This window comes from Engraulis encrasicolus, chromosome 3, assembly GCF_034702125.1.
Source record: "Engraulis encrasicolus isolate BLACKSEA-1 chromosome 3, IST_EnEncr_1.0, whole genome shotgun sequence".
Lineage (NCBI taxonomy): Eukaryota > Metazoa > Chordata > Actinopteri > Clupeiformes > Engraulidae > Engraulis > Engraulis encrasicolus.
Genome location: NC_085859.1, coordinates 53,235,603 through 53,252,276, shown reverse-complemented (window position 1 = coordinate 53,252,276; position 16,674 = coordinate 53,235,603). Strand labels below are relative to the sequence as shown.

Genomic DNA, 16,674 nt, shown 5'->3' with positions numbered 1-16,674 from the left:
TGACACAGCATGAAAATGATACATAATGTGTATAGTATACAAAAAAAAGAATAGAACTTCAATGAGGAAGAGACTGAGATTTTGCTCTGTCCTGGGCTACTTTGTTTCTTTTTGGCATTACAAAAAACCCACTAGGTGTTAGGTTCAACATTCATTATGCATATCTGAAGTATATGGGAGAAGAAAGTTGTCATAATTGTTAGAGACATATTATTATTATTATTATTATTATTATTATTATTATTATTATTATTATTATTATGTAGAGCAGAGCTCTATTCCACTGGAACGTTTTTTTTTTTTAAAATGCAAATTAGAGCCTGTCTGGTTTGTCGGTCTGTGCCGCGAGATTCCACGAGGTTTCCGGTGTTGTGATGAATGTCCCTGGAAACATGGCGGCCAGCGTCCGCGGCCGTCCTATCCGAAGTGTTCGAGTGAGAGATAAACGATGTAAATATGATGGATCGCCACCTATAATTTGTGACTAAATAAAACTTATTGTGTTTTTGCAGTAGCCGAGTTAAGGCTTTGTATTCACTGTGCCTTTGCTGATCTTCTTTGACAGGTCGCAATGACAGCGGAGAGGAAAACGTACCGCTGGATCTTACTAGAGGTAATATCTAGCTAGCGGGGATAGCAAGCTGCTAACCAGATTAGTGTCAGACCTAAATCTATTGTTTATATATGTGGGAACTTCTGCCAGGAAGTCTTTAGTGTCCATTGTGTTGGCCCCTTAATTGCAACTAGCTCTCACAAGAAGCGCCATGTCACTCATTTACTCTCCAGTTTTTTTTAAACATGGCTATGTCTGGTTAGCTTGCTAGTTATGTGCGGGCGGCTCTTCGCACACCCACATTATGAGACCCCTTTCAAGTCAGTGTATACCTCTTTTGCGTTCTAGAATGTGAATGACAGGTAAGGTTAATGTCATTTGTGCGAACTGATTTGACGTTAAAATTTCCGGTTGAAACTAACACAAATGTGCCAGTGTAATTATGACTATTGTAAATGATGTTCTCTCCTCGCGCATTGACTTGTGTTTTGTCGAGACGCCCCTAATCTAACGCCAACTCCTCGCCTGTTTACCTCGCCCCCTGAGACAGTTGTATTGTGTAAATAAAAGCGATCTTCAGACCAGTCTGTTTACTCCTTGTTTAATCCGTAACCTACTGTAGGGTGTTGGTGTAATGATGACTCTGATTTTGCTAAGTAGGCCTACTACTAGCGCAAAGCTAACGCTACAAATTGTTTATTGTCTGCTGCGCCCCTACCTAGTCTCAAACGCTGCTATCTGAAATAAGTTACAAGTATAACTACAGAGACAGAGTTATGTTTTACACTTCCACTAAATAGGAGTCAGATATCATGTAGTTCTATACAGACACAGAAGAACCGACTCAGATAAGGCCCTGAGGTTTAGAGAATAAATACAATACTATGCGCACTGGACCGAGTATTCCACTTCACACACAGCTTATTAATTTGTGTCATGATGTGATCTCTCTGGCATTATCTGTTTTGAAATAGCTTCAATTAAACGTGGCCTTTTTCATTGTGAGGTTGCTATTGATAATCCAATATATGTATATTTTGTATCAATCACTTAAAGGCATGTTCTGGTAGGCTAGAAAGATTTTTGACATATTTCAGCTGTTGCAAGTCTACACTCTACAGTTTGATGTTGTTAGTTTAAAGTCCTGATACCTTGAATGCCTTGTATTCTGACACTTTGTAAAATTACAGAAGTTATGGCTGAATGTGGCCAGTAAATCTGATTCTTATTCTGATTTGCCTCATTTGTTTTATTCCAGAGCCCTCAGATAACATGCGTGAAATCCTGCAGAATGTGGCCAAGCTACACGGGGTCTCTAATATGCGAAAGCTGGGCCATCTGAACAATTTCATAAAGGTAGGTCATGCCATCTCTGAGTATGTTTACTGACATGGGTCACTATGCATGCTGAATTTTATGTATGCATGGCCAGATAGAGCTAGCATTAGAGATTACAACTGTAATGTGTATAAGTGGACTACTATGAGCCATTATTTCAGTCATCGTCTGGACGTTCCAGCAATGCAAATGGAAAACTGCATAGAGGCTGTAATGCATGGGAAATGTATTCCAGAGCTGATTGTATGGAGCTGTCATTGGAAACCTTGTTGAGTTACTTTGGTGAACGTGTGCTTCATTCATGGTATTCTCCCTTATTGCTGTGTCACTTTGGTGGTGTTTTGCTCAGTGCAGTTTAAAACTTAATGTAATGGACAAATACTGTGCACTGAAAATACTGACATCAGTTGTGGCTATAGAGATTGTGACCGTGGCACTGCTGTACAGTGCGGTACAGTGGGGTTGTCAGAATTATACAGGGAATATATTGTTCAAAAGCCAAAACATATGGTTTGCCCTAAGTACGTAGTGAAACTTGGATTTTCTGAGGTGTGCATAACGGGACTTAAAGCACAGTGGACACCAGAGATGGGACCAAGTCACTAATTTTCAGTCAGTAATTTACAGTGTATTTCTTGAGTATATTTCTTCACCAAATGTCAAGCCCAAGTCTAAGGTGGGTGGGGTGTGTTACATTGCATTACATTAATTACTATCCAAAGCGACTTGCAATTGAGGACATAATCATGACATGCATGGCATCATCATTTTGTTAGTCAGGGCCTTTCAGGTGTTTTGATGAAGTATTTGGCTTCATCCCATTTCTTCTCCTTTCACACTTGACTTAGATTCATCGTCCACTTTGTTCGTTGTGGGGGTCTTACACTAACTCTGATTCAAGGGGAAATTTGAAGGGATTTTAAGCTCTTCCCCTCGCTCTCGAAATCATTGGGACACATGATACTTCTACGTGGGCCCGCAAAAGCAAGTGGTTGGGGGGTAAAAAAAACAAGTGGAAGGGGTAGTTATGAGACGGGGCCTTTTGGATGTTCAGACTCTGATCTCTGTGTTGGTATCCACCTCCTCCCTTCTCTGCGGCACTCAGGAGTATTCCAAGACGTTGGTTCAGTAACAAACCAAGTTAAGGTAACCTGGAGGTTATGACACCTGCAGCCTATCCATTATTAGGTTTATCACTCCCTGTAGGTTAACGTCGCCAGGTTTACTACTTTACCGTGTTCTTTCAATGCACTCTAAGTAACTGGTGAAATATGATGTTGGTGTTCCTCTGACACTGATGCACTACATGTTTTGCTGTCCTCCCGCCAGCTCCTCTGCAGCACTGGTTACTGTGTGAAGACATTAGGGTTTACATATGAAGAAATCATTATCTGGTGAGTGTGCTCCTCTGTATTTACTCTGCTGATGTAGGTTTGATTATGGTGAGAAATAGATGATATACACATTTTGTGTGACTTTTTCTACTTGTGACTGAGGACTGATGTTAGTGCTGAGAAGAGTTTGAGCACCATTGTATAATGTCATGCAATGTCACATCACTTGTGTTTTGTTCTTCTTAGTTTAATATCTGTATAGTGTAATGTGTAGTATGTGTAATGATGCTTTTCTTTAACTATTAATGTTTACACTCAAGAGCAAAGTATTATTTTTCTTCAGTACATGCAGACTTGGTCAATAACATGGCGGTTTTCATCTATTTCTTTCTCTCTCTCGCTATCTCTCGCTCCCTCCGTCTCTCTCTAGCCTGCGGCTGGCGCTCCTGAATGAGGCAAAGGAGGTGCGTGCGGCGGGGCTGCGGGCTCTGCGCTACCTGCTGCGGGACGTCAGCGTGCTGCAGAGGATCCTGCGGCTGCAGGTCGACTACCTGATCTCCAGGTGAGCCGGAAGCAGGCATCTTTCTTTTTCCTTTTCTTTTCTCCCCCTCCCTTCCTCTCTCCTCGACTCCTCTTCTCCTCTATCTCCTGGGCCCGCCCACACTAACTGAGACACTGCACGAAGTTATGTGTAATATAGGTGTTGCTATCGATTGTTGCTTTAACCAGAGCTTGACACGCCCTTCCCATCTTATTCAGAGAAATTGTTTGACAACACAAGTAGGCCAGACCAAATGTTTGAAGCGCTTTCAAGCGATAAATCATTTTATTTCTTTCCCTTTTTTTAAAAAGATTTTGGGGCCTCTGGGCCCTCATTGACAGGAAGTGGATGGTGGAGATTTGTACAGGAAGTAAGTGGCAGAAAGGTGCAGGCTTAGATGAGGTAGGCTTGGGCAATGACCCAGGACCCCATTTCTCGAAAGAATCATTGCTAGCCACCTTAGCACCTTGATTACTAACCATTAATAGTAGGTTGCCAATGGAAAATTTCATTGCAACCAATTAAGTTGCTAACTAAATTAGCAACAATGGTCAGATTACTATTATACTATAGATGTTTTACCACAGTGCACTACCGCACCCCACCTCCGCCACCGACCCTGCCATCTTTGTTTTTCAGAACCTGAGTCTACTAATAGGCTTTGTCTTATCCTTCTTAGCCACCAACGTAGATCCGCTGTTGATCACCGTTTGCTCTCGTTATCCTGTTAGTGCTCGTCTTCTGTTCACTGAGCCTCCGGTGTTTACAGTCGAAGGAACGGCTCAGCTGCCATCTTGTCTTAGCTTTAAATGCTGCTTTCTGTCTCAATGGCCCTGGATCACCTGTCCATTGTCTACTCGGTTGTTGTATTGTTACAAGAACATGACCATCCTGCTCATCTTTTAAGAGGACCATGAAGAATCTTTTTTTCAAAGAGTGCACCCCTTCCTCACCAAACCACTGTAAATTCACTTTTTTTTGGCTCAACGGCCTCTGTGGCTAGCTGGTGTGAATATGTAAAGGCTGCTGTCGTATATTCAAGAATGAGCTAGCTGACAAAGTGGCTAATGAAGCTGCATTTGGCAGACGCTCTATAACCAAAGCAACTTTCAAAAGAGGACATAATATCATTACTACCACCATTACTACCCACCGTCAAATTTGACCCACTTTTGCTTAGTTTGGCCCCGCTATCCCTCTACACATTTGGAGCTTGTTTATGTCCTTGTGTGTTAGCGTTTGCTAAACATAACGTAATGCAATGTACAGTAACGGGAAGGACCGCAATGCTACCATTCAGGGCATTCAGGGAGGAAATCAGAAGAGTGCGGCCCTAAAACATGTGAATGCGGTCACATGGGGTATAGCGGAGGAGAATGTTCCCAATTAAGATCATCGAGTTCCCAAAAAAAGCAATTGGTTGTTGGTCAGAGCCTAAAATAGAGTCAGCAGCCGAGTGTCCTCTCTGAACATTCCTCCTGGTCATGTCTCGGGATGTTGTTTTCCTCTCCTTGGCCACCGAAGAGCCAAGCAACATGTCTTCAGTGTGTGTACAATGTAAAAAAAAAATGTATGCACGGCCCAGTTGTGTATTTTGTAATGCATTATTCTCTGATTGTGCATGTTCATAAGCCATTGCAGTATTATACTGAATTTGAATTAGAACGTCATCATGCGTTTTCTTGCACAAATGAATGACATGCTTTCAATCTCATTTTATGTACATTATCTACTGTGTAATTCACATGATACAAGCGCGCAGTGTCAATTATGGACATGCTTTTTTCTATGCTATTCTATACAATCACCGCCATTTGGTGATGATTAGGTTGTTTTTAGAAAAAGACTGTTTTGTTCAAAGCCGTGTTCCTGACACCCTTGTGCGAATGTCCTCCAGGTGCATCGACATAAAGCAGAGCAATGAGGTGGAACGGACGCAAGCGCTGCGATTGGTCCGAAAGGTAAGGCATCATTGTCTTATGCAAGTGACTCATAGAGGTAGAAAATAACACTAGAGAGGACCCCGCCCCCCTTTTACGGCAATCTGTAGCGGCCATTATCTGTAGGTAGATCAGAGAAATGGAAATTAACGGAGAACGAGGCTCACCTCTGTCAAAAATGGCTTAATCATGTGAAAATGTCCATCAACACACTATACAAGGACAATAGTTAAAGTGTGTTGCTATCTATGTTCATAAAAGATATTATTTGATTTTTAAATGTATTTTATCGACTCATATGATTTAAGTAGATATTTAGCCTGACATTTAAAATCTGGTCTTTGATTAAAGTGTTACTTCATATTTACACAGTTTTAGTTAATTTCTTGACAGGGGTGGGCGTGTTCTCCATTGACTTGCATTGCCTGAAGTTACCTACACTACCTACGGAAGTTGGGAAGCTCCAGCTGCCATTTCCCAGTGCTGTCGCAAATTGCTGTGTCCTCTCTAGTGTTATTTTCTACCTCTATGAAGTGACTGCTATTCATCTTTTGGCCTTTGGTGGTGCTGGGCCCCGTTTCTCGAAAGCGTCGTTGCTAGCCAGTACACAACTTGTAGGTTGTCAATGGGAAATTGCATTGCAGCCAAGTAAGTTGCTGACCTAGTTAGCAACGCTGCTGTCTAGAAAAGCACCCCTGAAAAGCTAATTTAGCTGTGTTAGTGTTGGCATGCATTGAAAATATGACAACATGGTATGACGCTTTCTAAATTGCTTTCTCTGACCTTTACTACCCCCCCCCCCCAAACACACACACACACACACACACACACACACACACACACACACACACACACACACACACACACACACACACACATAAACACACATAAACACACTCATACCCAACACCACCTCACTTGTCTCCGACAGATGATCACTGTGAACGCTCTTCTGTTCCCGAGCTCCGTCACCAACTCCTTGATAGCCATTGGTAACGATGGCTTACAGGAGCGAGATCCGATGGTGCGAGCCTGCATCGCCATCGTTTGCGAGCTAGGTTGGTATTCTGACAGTATTTTCTGATTATTTCAAAGTTACTGATGCAAACGTCACATTACAGTTTTTTGTTGTATGCAGGTACACTACTGTAAAATAGTGAAACAATGATGATAAATAATGAAAACAAGCAGCGAACAGCAGAGCCTTTGCGATTTCTTTAACTTTCACATACTTAACAACACATAACTTTGTCATACACACAGTGAAATATTGTTGAAATTCGTCCAATTATTCTACATGTCTTTCCTGCTCTCGCTCTCGCCCTCTCTCTCTCCTTCCTTCTGCCCCCTCTGTTTTTCTTACCTTCTCCCTCCCTCCTACTCTCTCCTTCTCTCTCTCTCTCTCTCTCTCTCCCCCCCTCTCTCTTTCACTTTCGGTCTCCATCTCTGTCTCCCTTCCTCATCCCTCATCTCTCTCTTGTACACACACTTGCTCTCTTTCAACTCTGTGTCCCTCTCCTTCCTTCTGTCCCCCTCTCTCCCTCTCTCCACAGCCTTGAAGAACCCTGCGGTGGTGGCTCAGCGTGGAGGTCTGTGCACCATCCTGAAGAGCGTCATCGACTGCCAGCTGAGCCGCATCAACGAGGCCCTCATCACCACCATCCTCCACCTGCTCAACCACCCGCACACACGCCAGTACGTCCGCGCAGACGTCGAACTGGAGGTGAGAATATGAAATAGGATAGAATTTAAGAATATAGATAAATGTGTAGTATAAGAATATAAAATAGAATAGCCCACCGTCCTGAACCTGTCCAACCACACCACCATTGTGTCTGCGCCGACATTGAATTGGAGGTACAAACTGGAATAGAATACACATCCACCCTCACACACCCCAATGCGTCGGCACAGATGTCAAACTGGAGGTGAGAACATCAAATAAAGTATTATAGAATTATATTATAGAATTATAAAATAGACCACTGTCCTGAACAACCACCCGCACATGTGCCAGTACAGCACAGATGTCTACATAGCTGGAGCTACAGCACCGCAGGCTGGGCGCCAGTCTGGGTTGGGCTGTCAAACTTAATCCTTTGTTTGTTTTGCTTGGGATTTGTTTTATTTTGCCAGTGTTGGAGCTTTCACCGGTAATATACTTTCTTTGATGTTGACATTGATGTGAGTAGAGGTCAGTCCGTGAGAAGTGTACAAGGTGTTTGAAGAACTCTAGGGATGTAGAATTATCAGCCTGATCTCCAAAAATTCCGTGCTCCTGGACACGGATGTTAAGGACACGAAATCCGTGTCTAGGAGCACGGATTTTGCCAAAATTCCGTGCTCCTGGACACGGAATTGTTTTCCGTGCTCCTGGACACGGATTTTTTTTCCGTGATGGGCACACGGAAGTGCTTTCTATAGGCTATTACCACAGCACTGTGTTAACTCTATCATTAGAAAATACATACCAAATGCTAATCCTAAACAAAATAATGCTATAGCAATTTAAGTTGTGCCCTGACCAAAACATTCCCTAACCTTAACCTGTCATTAAAGACATATTTTTGAGAAATACCTTTTCCAGTTGGTTGCTAGGCTATCAAACTCATATAATGAATGAAAGAAAACTAGCTGTGCCCAGACCAAAACAATCCCTAACCCTAACCTGTCAGTAAGAAATGTTTTTTTTTAGACAAAATATTTAAAATGAGAAAAATCCTGAGAAAACACAAGACTGTGGAAATAGCCTATAGAAAGCACTTCAAACAATTCCGTGTCCAGGAGCACGGAAAACAATTCCGTGTCCAGGAGCACAGAATTTTGGCAAAATCCGTGCTCCTGGACACGGATTTTGTGTCCTTAACATCCGTGTCCAGGAGCACGGAATTTTTGGAGATCATGTTGAGAATTATCCAAAATGAATGTTATAACCAGTTTATGACCAATGACTGATTGCTATAAAAGATTGCTATTATGATTAAAATAGTTAATACGTTATGTAAATTGATAACTGTGGGACCCTCTATGTTGCAGCAAATCCTTGCACCTTACACAGACTTCCACTACAGGCACAATCCAGAGACGACTGAAGCACAGCTCAAGTGAGTTCCCTCTGCTTTTTGTGACCCTTGGTGACATTACTGTATAATTCTATTTACAAACAGGCCACCCCCCCCCCCAATGCAATGGTAAACTAATCTTTTTTAATATGTGTGTGTGATGTGTTTGTAGGGAGGACAGACAAGCTCGTTTTCTAGCCAGTAAAATGGCCATCGTTGCAGCCTTCCGTTCTTGGTCTGGTAAGTTCAGCGATCCACATTCAATCAAATCTGAAATCATGTCAGTCTTAAAGGGATACTGTCCCATTTTTGGAAATAATCTTATTTTACACCTCCCCTTGAGTTAAATAATAGGGTTTTACCGTTCTCCTGTACTTTCAACCGCTCTCGCGGTATGGCAGTGCAAATTTTAGCTCCATGCTAGCAGTTAACATTGAGTCCTATGAGACCAGCTCGCGGCTAACTGGTCTCATAGGAGTCAATGTTAACTGTTAGCTTGGAGGTAAAATTTGCACTGTCATAACTAGAAAACTGTTGAAAGTACAGGAGAACGGTAAAAACCTATCATTTATCTCAAGGGAAGGTGTTAAATAAGCTTGTTTCCAAAAATGAGACAGCATCCCTTTAAGTTCAAACAATTTGCTTGGCTATGTCTAACACAATAATTCACATATATATAATAATGCAATGTCGCTCATTTGAATATTGTCTGAGTTTATGTTTGTTGTACTGAATTTGCATTCTTGTGTGTAGGAATCATTAATCTTTGTAAATCTGGACACTCTGGCATACAGTCTCTCATCGGTGTCCTCTGTATACGAAATATGGAAGTCAGGGTGAGTAACGCAGTTGTTAACCCTATTCATGTCGTGTTATGTATATGATGTTAGTACGATTATTGCATGATGCCAATCATGTTATTGCTTCAATACAGAAAGGACTGCTGGAGGTGTTGTATGAAATTTTTCGCCTTCCTGTTCCCATTGTGACGAACGAGTTTGAAGAAGCCCTTCACAGTATTGGTGAGCACTTTACCCTGTCTTGTCTATTGCTGTCAATTGCATTTCTACATCCCAGCATTAGAGGTGCAGTGTGTCATATTTTTAGTAGTTTATTTCCAGAATTCATGCAGCTCATTCACAAATGTTACATTTTTCACAAATACTTACCACCACCATCAAAGACCAGTGGGGGTTTTTACTGTTTTTGTATCCATTTAACGCATCTCTAGATCTGGTTGCATTACGTAAATGTTTGAATCAAAGTAAACCTGCTGGTATAATTTGATTAGCTGATTTTGCTCATTTATGGAAATGATGACTTTATGGCTTTATGACTTAATGAAGTCAAATGTTCCCTCCAAGTTCCCACTAGTCATCCTAATCTTCTTCTTCTTCCTCCCTCTCCAGACCCCAGCAGGTTTCAGGACAGCTGGAGGCTCTCGGATGGCTTTGTAGCGGCCGAGTCAAAAGTCGTACTTCCTCACAGGGCCCGGTCCAGGTGAGACGCTGTCCTTCATTGACGATACATTACATGAAATTACACTTGGCTGACACTTACAAAGTGACTTACAGTTATTTACAGGGTACTGGTTACAGTCCCTGTAGCAGTATGGGGTTAGGTGCCTTGCTCAATGGCAGCTCAGCCATGAGCATGTTGGGGAGTGGAAGGGTGGGATTTGAACCGGCAAGCCTCTGATCTGAAGTTCATATCCTTAACTATTAGGCCGTTGCTGTCCTACTGTATACTGGCGATAAAGGAGAAAATAGAACGGAGAAATACGAAAATGTTGAAGGCCACTCTTGTGAGGTTTTAAAATGCGTAAGCATTGCTTGTTTTGTCTTTGTCTTACAGGCCTGATCTCATGGACAACTACCTAGCGCTGGTACTATCTGCTTTCATAACGAGTGGCGTTCTAGAGGTATGTGTTCCTTTGGTCGTATGGGATTTGTTTTGCTGCTAGCCTGTGTTGTGTTGCCAAGTCAAGCAGAAGTTATAATTCCAATACACCGCGCTCCCGTTTGGTGCGTCTTGGTGCGAATAAACCGAATGAAGAGGTGGATCGTACTCAGTTCTTCCTGTCTTTGTAATTATCTTTTTTTTTGTTTTCTGTTGCTATGTAATTTTTTTTAAAGAATTACAAAGAACGGAGTGCGAGCCACCTCTTCATTCTACAAATAAAACGGAACCAAAACAATGTAGTAATTGGAGGTGGAATGATGACTACGTTTTTTGATAAAATGATTGAAACGTGAACGAACTGGATATGTATTGTGCGTGTGAACTCCAATTCAAATATGTTCTTGTTGCCCATGTCAGGGTCTGGTGGAGGTGATCACCAGCAGTGATGACCAGACCTCCGTGCGGGCCACCATTCTCCTGGGAGAGCTACTGCACATGGTAGTGTATACCCACCAGCACACTTACTATTGTGTGTGTGTGTGTGTGCGTGTGCGTGTGCGTGTGCGTGTGCGTGTGTGTGTGTGTGTGTGTGTGTGTGTGTGTGTGTGTGTGTGTGTGTGTGTGTGTGTGTGTGTGTGTGTGTGTGTGTGTGTGTGTGTGTGTGTGTGTGTGTGCTTCTGTGTGTGTGCTTCTGTGTGTGTGCTTCTGTGTGTGTGCTTCTGTGTGTGTGCTTCCGTGTGTTTCTGTGTTTCTGTTTCCATTTTTGGGTGCCCGCAGCCCAACACGACACACACGCACGCACTCACACGCACAGCCGTGTGTGTGTGTGTGTGTGTGTGTGTGTGTGTGTGCGTGCGTGCGTGCGTGCGTGCACTTCTGTGTGAGAGAATGTCGCTTATATTTCTGTGTGTGTATTTTTAACATGTTTCCTCTTTTGGTTGCCCGCAGGCCAACACGATCCTGCCTCACACGCACAGCCACCACCTGCACTGTTTACCTACCCTCATCAACATGGCCGCCTCCTTCGACCTCCCCCAGGAGAAACGCCTGTGAGTCAGTCTACTAACTTTATATTGTATACCTACACTATATACTTTCGATCTTCCCCAGGAGAAACTCTCTATGAGTCTACTGCTTTATATTTTATACCTACATAGCATATACTTACACTACATACAGTACCTTTGACATGTCCCTGGAGAAACGCCTGAGAGTCAGTCTACTACTTTGTAATAGATACCTACACTATTATATATACTTTTGACCTACCCCAGGAGAAACTGTATGCGAGTCTACTACTTTATATTATATACCTATACGTAGCATATATACTCGACAATGAAACTGTCATTTTAGTGTGGGAAGTTTCATGGATAAATTGGACGACCCTGGTGGCCAGTCTTCATTAATTGCTCATTGCACCAGTAATAACAGAGTGTGAAGGTTCAATTAACAGGGTAAGAGCACAGTTTTGCTCAAAATATTGCAATGCATTATGGATGACATATCAGAGTTTAAAAAAAGAAATTCTTGGTGCGTGTGTTGGTGGTGCATTTTTGACCGAGACAGCAAGTCTTTGTGACGTATCAAGAGCCATGGTATCTATAGATATTTATGAACATCTAAGGTTGTATGCTGTGTTTCAAGATTCAAACTTATTGAATCTTGAATTTTGACATGACCCTGATCCTTCCTTCTCTGTCTTCCGCTCCTCCATCTGAGCAGGCGTGCGAGTGCGGCGGTCAACCACCTGAAGCGCTTCCATGAGAAGAAGAAGCGCGGGCCGCGACCCCACAGCCTCTACCTGGACCAGATCGTACGCAAGGCCATCAGCTCACCGCACCGCCGGGAACAGCCCCCACGCACACACAAGGACATCTACGCCATCAAGGTACGGGAGGGCTGGCTGCAGGGAAGCGGACGGGGAGGGAGGACAAAGGGGTCAGTTGTCTTGGGGCCCAGAGAAAGTGGGGGCCCCAGAATTGGGTCCACATTACATTGTGTTAGATTCGGGGAGGGGGCCCTTTCAGATGTCTTTGTCCTGTTCCTGGAAAAGTTGCCAGCTGTCCAGTCCTAGCTCTGTCTGTCTCTCTCTGTCTGTCTCTCTCTCTCTCTCTCTCTCTCTCTCTCTCTCTCTCTCTCTCTCTCTCTCTCTCTCTCTCTCTCTCTCTGCGTGTGTGTATGTCTGCGTCTGCCTTACTGTTGAATGACCTGACCTGTGTGTTTATGTTTTGTGTGTGTGTGTCTGTCTTTCTGTCTGTGTTTGGGTGTGTGTGTGTCTATCTGATCATGTGTCGACATCATAAAGTTATTACTGTGGGCGTTTGTCTGTGGCAAAGCAGGTATTGTTGATTCTGTCTTAAAGCCTATGGTATTTTCTATGGATCCAAGACAGTGATAAAGTGCACACATCTGAAAGTAACTTCACAGATCCCAGATTATCAATCACTCTATCAATCTAGTCACTGCTCTTTTGGTCTGTGTCCTCCATGTTTCCTCAGGACACTGAAGAAGCACTTATGATGAACTTAAGAGACAGTCACATCCTCAACCACAAGCAGAACCTCGAGTGGAACTGGGTCCTCATCTCCACCATACTAAAGGTCATTTTAGCTTTTTGCATCAGACATACACGTCACACCTGTGCATGTATGTTCTTGAATATGAAGTTCAAATAGATCAGCTCTTATACCTGTTTTAGATTTTGTGGTTGTTCAGTGTGTAATGTTGTATAGTTAAAGGTGCACTGTGTAATATTTTTAGTAGTTTAATTCCAGAATTTATGCTGTCCATTCACAATTTTTACCCTTTTTATGGATACTTACCACCATCAAATTCCAAGTATTCATTATGACTGGGAAAATTGCACTTTTCATACATTTTTTAGCTGCAAAATGTACTGTGCTTTGGTCATACTACTAAATATTAGTTCTACTATGTCTGAACTTTTTGCTCTGTTGTCTTCCCTCCAGTGGCCAAACGCTAACCTCAGACAAAGCAAAGACGAGCAGATGCACAAGTAAGCCTCCATTCTCCCTCTTCCATTACGTCACTGTAGAACCATCACTATTGATTTACCTTACCTTGCTTTAAAGAGGCACACTGCAATATTTCTGAGTAAATGCTTACAGTAAAATGTAAAAAAAAAAAAAATATTCAAAAAGACCTGGGCCAGAAACCAAAAACAAACTTACCCTTTCAAATTCACAAACAACGTTTTTACCAGAGAATCCAAACCAATGTTGATTTGTCATCCCTCTCCATCCCTGTAGGTTTGTGATTTTATGGAATGTATTGTGTTGTATTGACTGAGTAACTATCTCTCCCCTTGATTTGTATTGCTTTGTATAGTTTATAGTGTATTGACTTAGTACTGGTCTCTGCCTTGTAGGTTTGTGCGGCGGCTACTGTACTTCTACAAGCCGAGCAGTAAGCTATACGCAGCACTGGAGCTGGATCACAGTAAGGGCCGGCCGCTCACCGTGGTCGGATGCCAGTTCGTAGAGTTCCTCATGGACTCAGAGGAGGTGAGTACTAGTTATGAAGTTAGTAAGTTAGGAGGTTGGTACCAGCTAGGAAGTTAGTACTAGTTAGCTTAGCAGGTTGGTGGGCTACTAGTGAGATGTAGTTGAGAGGTTCGTGTATTAGTGAAGAGGTTAATAATTTACAACAGCAAAGTGATATGGCATTGAAGTCCTCGGATGCACACTCGTCAGGACAAAATCTTCTTGCTGAGTAGAAAAGGAGGCTCAGAATGTACATGGTGAAATGGTACTACACTGACCTTTCCTCTCCATAATGTGTGAGTGTGTGTGTGCATGTGCCTGCGCTTGTGTCCCTCTCTTTAGGATGGTCAGGGGCCACCTGGAGGAGTTGATATTTGGATGTGGTGTACAAAGCTAGTTCATTGACCATTCTCCTCTGTGTGTGTGTATGTGTTTGTGTGTGTGTGTTTGTGTAGGATGGCCAGGGCTACCTGGAGGAGCTGGTGCGTGACGTGGTGGCGTGGCTGCCCACCACCTCTGGTGCCAAGCCAGAGCGCAGCCTGCAGAGCAACGGCCTCCTCAACACCCTCAGCCAGCACTACTTCCTCTTCCTCGGTACCCTCTCCGCACAGCCGCACGGCGTCAAGGTCCTCGAGAAGTGCAGCGTCTTCCAGTGGTGAGGAGTTACTGAGAGAAATTGTACATTTGTGTTTTTAGTCGCATGTCGTGGATTTTGTACATCTTGTGTACATTTCATTATCCTTACTCTCATCCTCGAACTTCTGCTTGTTGCCTTGTGCTTTGCTGATACCCCACCTCCATGGAGAACACAATTAAGTTTCCCTGCTGTCAGTCAAGGCTCATCAACTTTTGGGGGACATTCCCTCATTCAGCATCCCGATGGCAAATGAGAAAATGACCTTTGAATTGCGCTTTCAACCAGATATTGAATTAAACGTCAGTGACGTCTTGCGACAGTCCGTCAGTTGTAAACTGGTGACAAGACATCTGTTTGAACCGTTGTATTTGGAGATAATGTCTGTATGATGTAGGAATATATAAGTATGACCACATTCTTACAATGACCATAGGCCAAACACCTTGACAAGTTTTGACTTGGAGCCTTTGCCTTCTTGTAATGCTACTGTTACCAGCATAATGAAACAATTTTCTCTTGCAACTCTGAATCTCTCTTTACTCTGTTAACCATATAATTATTTTAAGTAAACTTTTGTGTGTGTATTATTTTAATGCATGTCTTTAATTTTCTGTTTCTCCTTTCTTCCTGGCCTTGCTTGTTGGTGCTGCAGCCTGTTGAACATGTGCTCCATGAAGAACCAGGACGCCCTGCTGAAGCTGACGGTGGCCTCGCTGGACTACAGTCGAGAGGGGCTAGCCAGGGTCATCCTCTCCAAGATCCTCACTGCCGCCACAGATGTAAGACACTCTCAGGGAGTTTGGCCTGACTTAATAATGTGTCGTGAATCTAAGCCTCTAAATTAACACATTCAATACCAGCCGTTTTTTGGAATTTAACTGTAGACTCTCAGCCAATTTCATCATTTTTTTGTCATTTTTTGAACAGCCACCGAATATTTTGTCTTCAACCCACAGACACATGTCAGGGCTTGTTCGAAAGCTGTCTGTATATTTTTACGGTTTGTTTCTAGCTTATTCCATTCCGAAGTTATTCCACTTTAAGCGAGCACTGGTTTAGGTAAAAATAGCGTTTTTCAACATTCGAACTGAGATAAAGCCTTTTTTGTCACGGGTGCGCTCTGACTCTCCGAGTTTAAATTGCGGGTCTAAAATGCATTTTCACGCCCGAAGAACAACTCCAGTAGCTTCCAAGTAAACTATTTCGATGCAAAAATCACCTGGTCAGGCTATTGTTCAGAGCCACATCATCTGAAATGCTAGCTAGCTAATGTCACTTGACTGGCAGTTTCGTTCTGTAGATAAAAGTAGACGTGCCAAAGTACTCACCCAAAATTAGGTTACTTCCTGCTGTGTTGCATGCTGTTTTTCATTACAACCTTTCTTTTACACCTATGTTGATGGCAGAAAAACTCCTTATCCTTCCATAATATGTTTAGGAATAGGCTAGCTAGCAAGCCACTGACAGGACATGTGTTTTGATTCTCTAGGAAGTAACGTGAGACATGACGTGACGTGATCAGGAACTGGTTTGATTCGCTATAATAAAACTCAAATACTTGGGCGGACAAGGGATGTTTCTGCGTAAATCTTGAAAAACAATAAAAAAATGTTAATAAAAAAAAAACAAAAAACTCAAATACTGTGTGTAATAAAATGCACAGATGATGATATATCCAGATCCTGACTTTGTAGGAGTTTTGACTTTGTAGATTTTTTCATGGTCTATGTCAGTTCTGTTCATCACATTATTACGAAAATCACACAGAATGTGCATTAGAATGTGTAGATTCAGAATCCAATACAAAAACGGAAAAACGTAATTTTACAGTTTGGGAGGCAAAACACATTTTTACGTGACT

The 16,674-nt window shown here is 42.6% G+C and overlaps 1 protein-coding gene across 1 annotated transcript in view; it reads left to right on the top strand.

Annotated features, from left to right (window-relative positions):
* Nucleotides 1-374: 374 nt before the first annotated feature.
* rictora (RPTOR independent companion of MTOR, complex 2 a) overlaps nt 375-16,674 on the top strand; it is a 42,052-nt gene continuing 25,752 nt past the window's right edge. Inside the window, exons 1-22 of the mRNA XM_063195697.1 lie at nt 375-450; nt 566-613; nt 1,812-1,909; nt 3,221-3,285; nt 3,656-3,787; nt 5,664-5,727; nt 6,638-6,764; nt 7,260-7,429; nt 8,743-8,810; nt 8,941-9,008; nt 9,522-9,604; nt 9,703-9,790; nt 10,178-10,268; nt 10,623-10,689; nt 11,088-11,168; nt 11,619-11,719; nt 12,396-12,561; nt 13,172-13,273; nt 13,643-13,689; nt 14,062-14,197; nt 14,632-14,831; nt 15,466-15,592. Coding sequence (XP_063051767.1) covers nt 375-450; nt 566-613; nt 1,812-1,909; nt 3,221-3,285; nt 3,656-3,787; nt 5,664-5,727; nt 6,638-6,764; nt 7,260-7,429; nt 8,743-8,810; nt 8,941-9,008; nt 9,522-9,604; nt 9,703-9,790; nt 10,178-10,268; nt 10,623-10,689; nt 11,088-11,168; nt 11,619-11,719; nt 12,396-12,561; nt 13,172-13,273; nt 13,643-13,689; nt 14,062-14,197; nt 14,632-14,831; nt 15,466-15,592 — 2,205 coding nt within the window. The remainder of the gene's footprint in view (nt 451-565; nt 614-1,811; nt 1,910-3,220; nt 3,286-3,655; nt 3,788-5,663; nt 5,728-6,637; nt 6,765-7,259; nt 7,430-8,742; nt 8,811-8,940; nt 9,009-9,521; nt 9,605-9,702; nt 9,791-10,177; nt 10,269-10,622; nt 10,690-11,087; nt 11,169-11,618; nt 11,720-12,395; nt 12,562-13,171; nt 13,274-13,642; nt 13,690-14,061; nt 14,198-14,631; nt 14,832-15,465; nt 15,593-16,674) is intronic.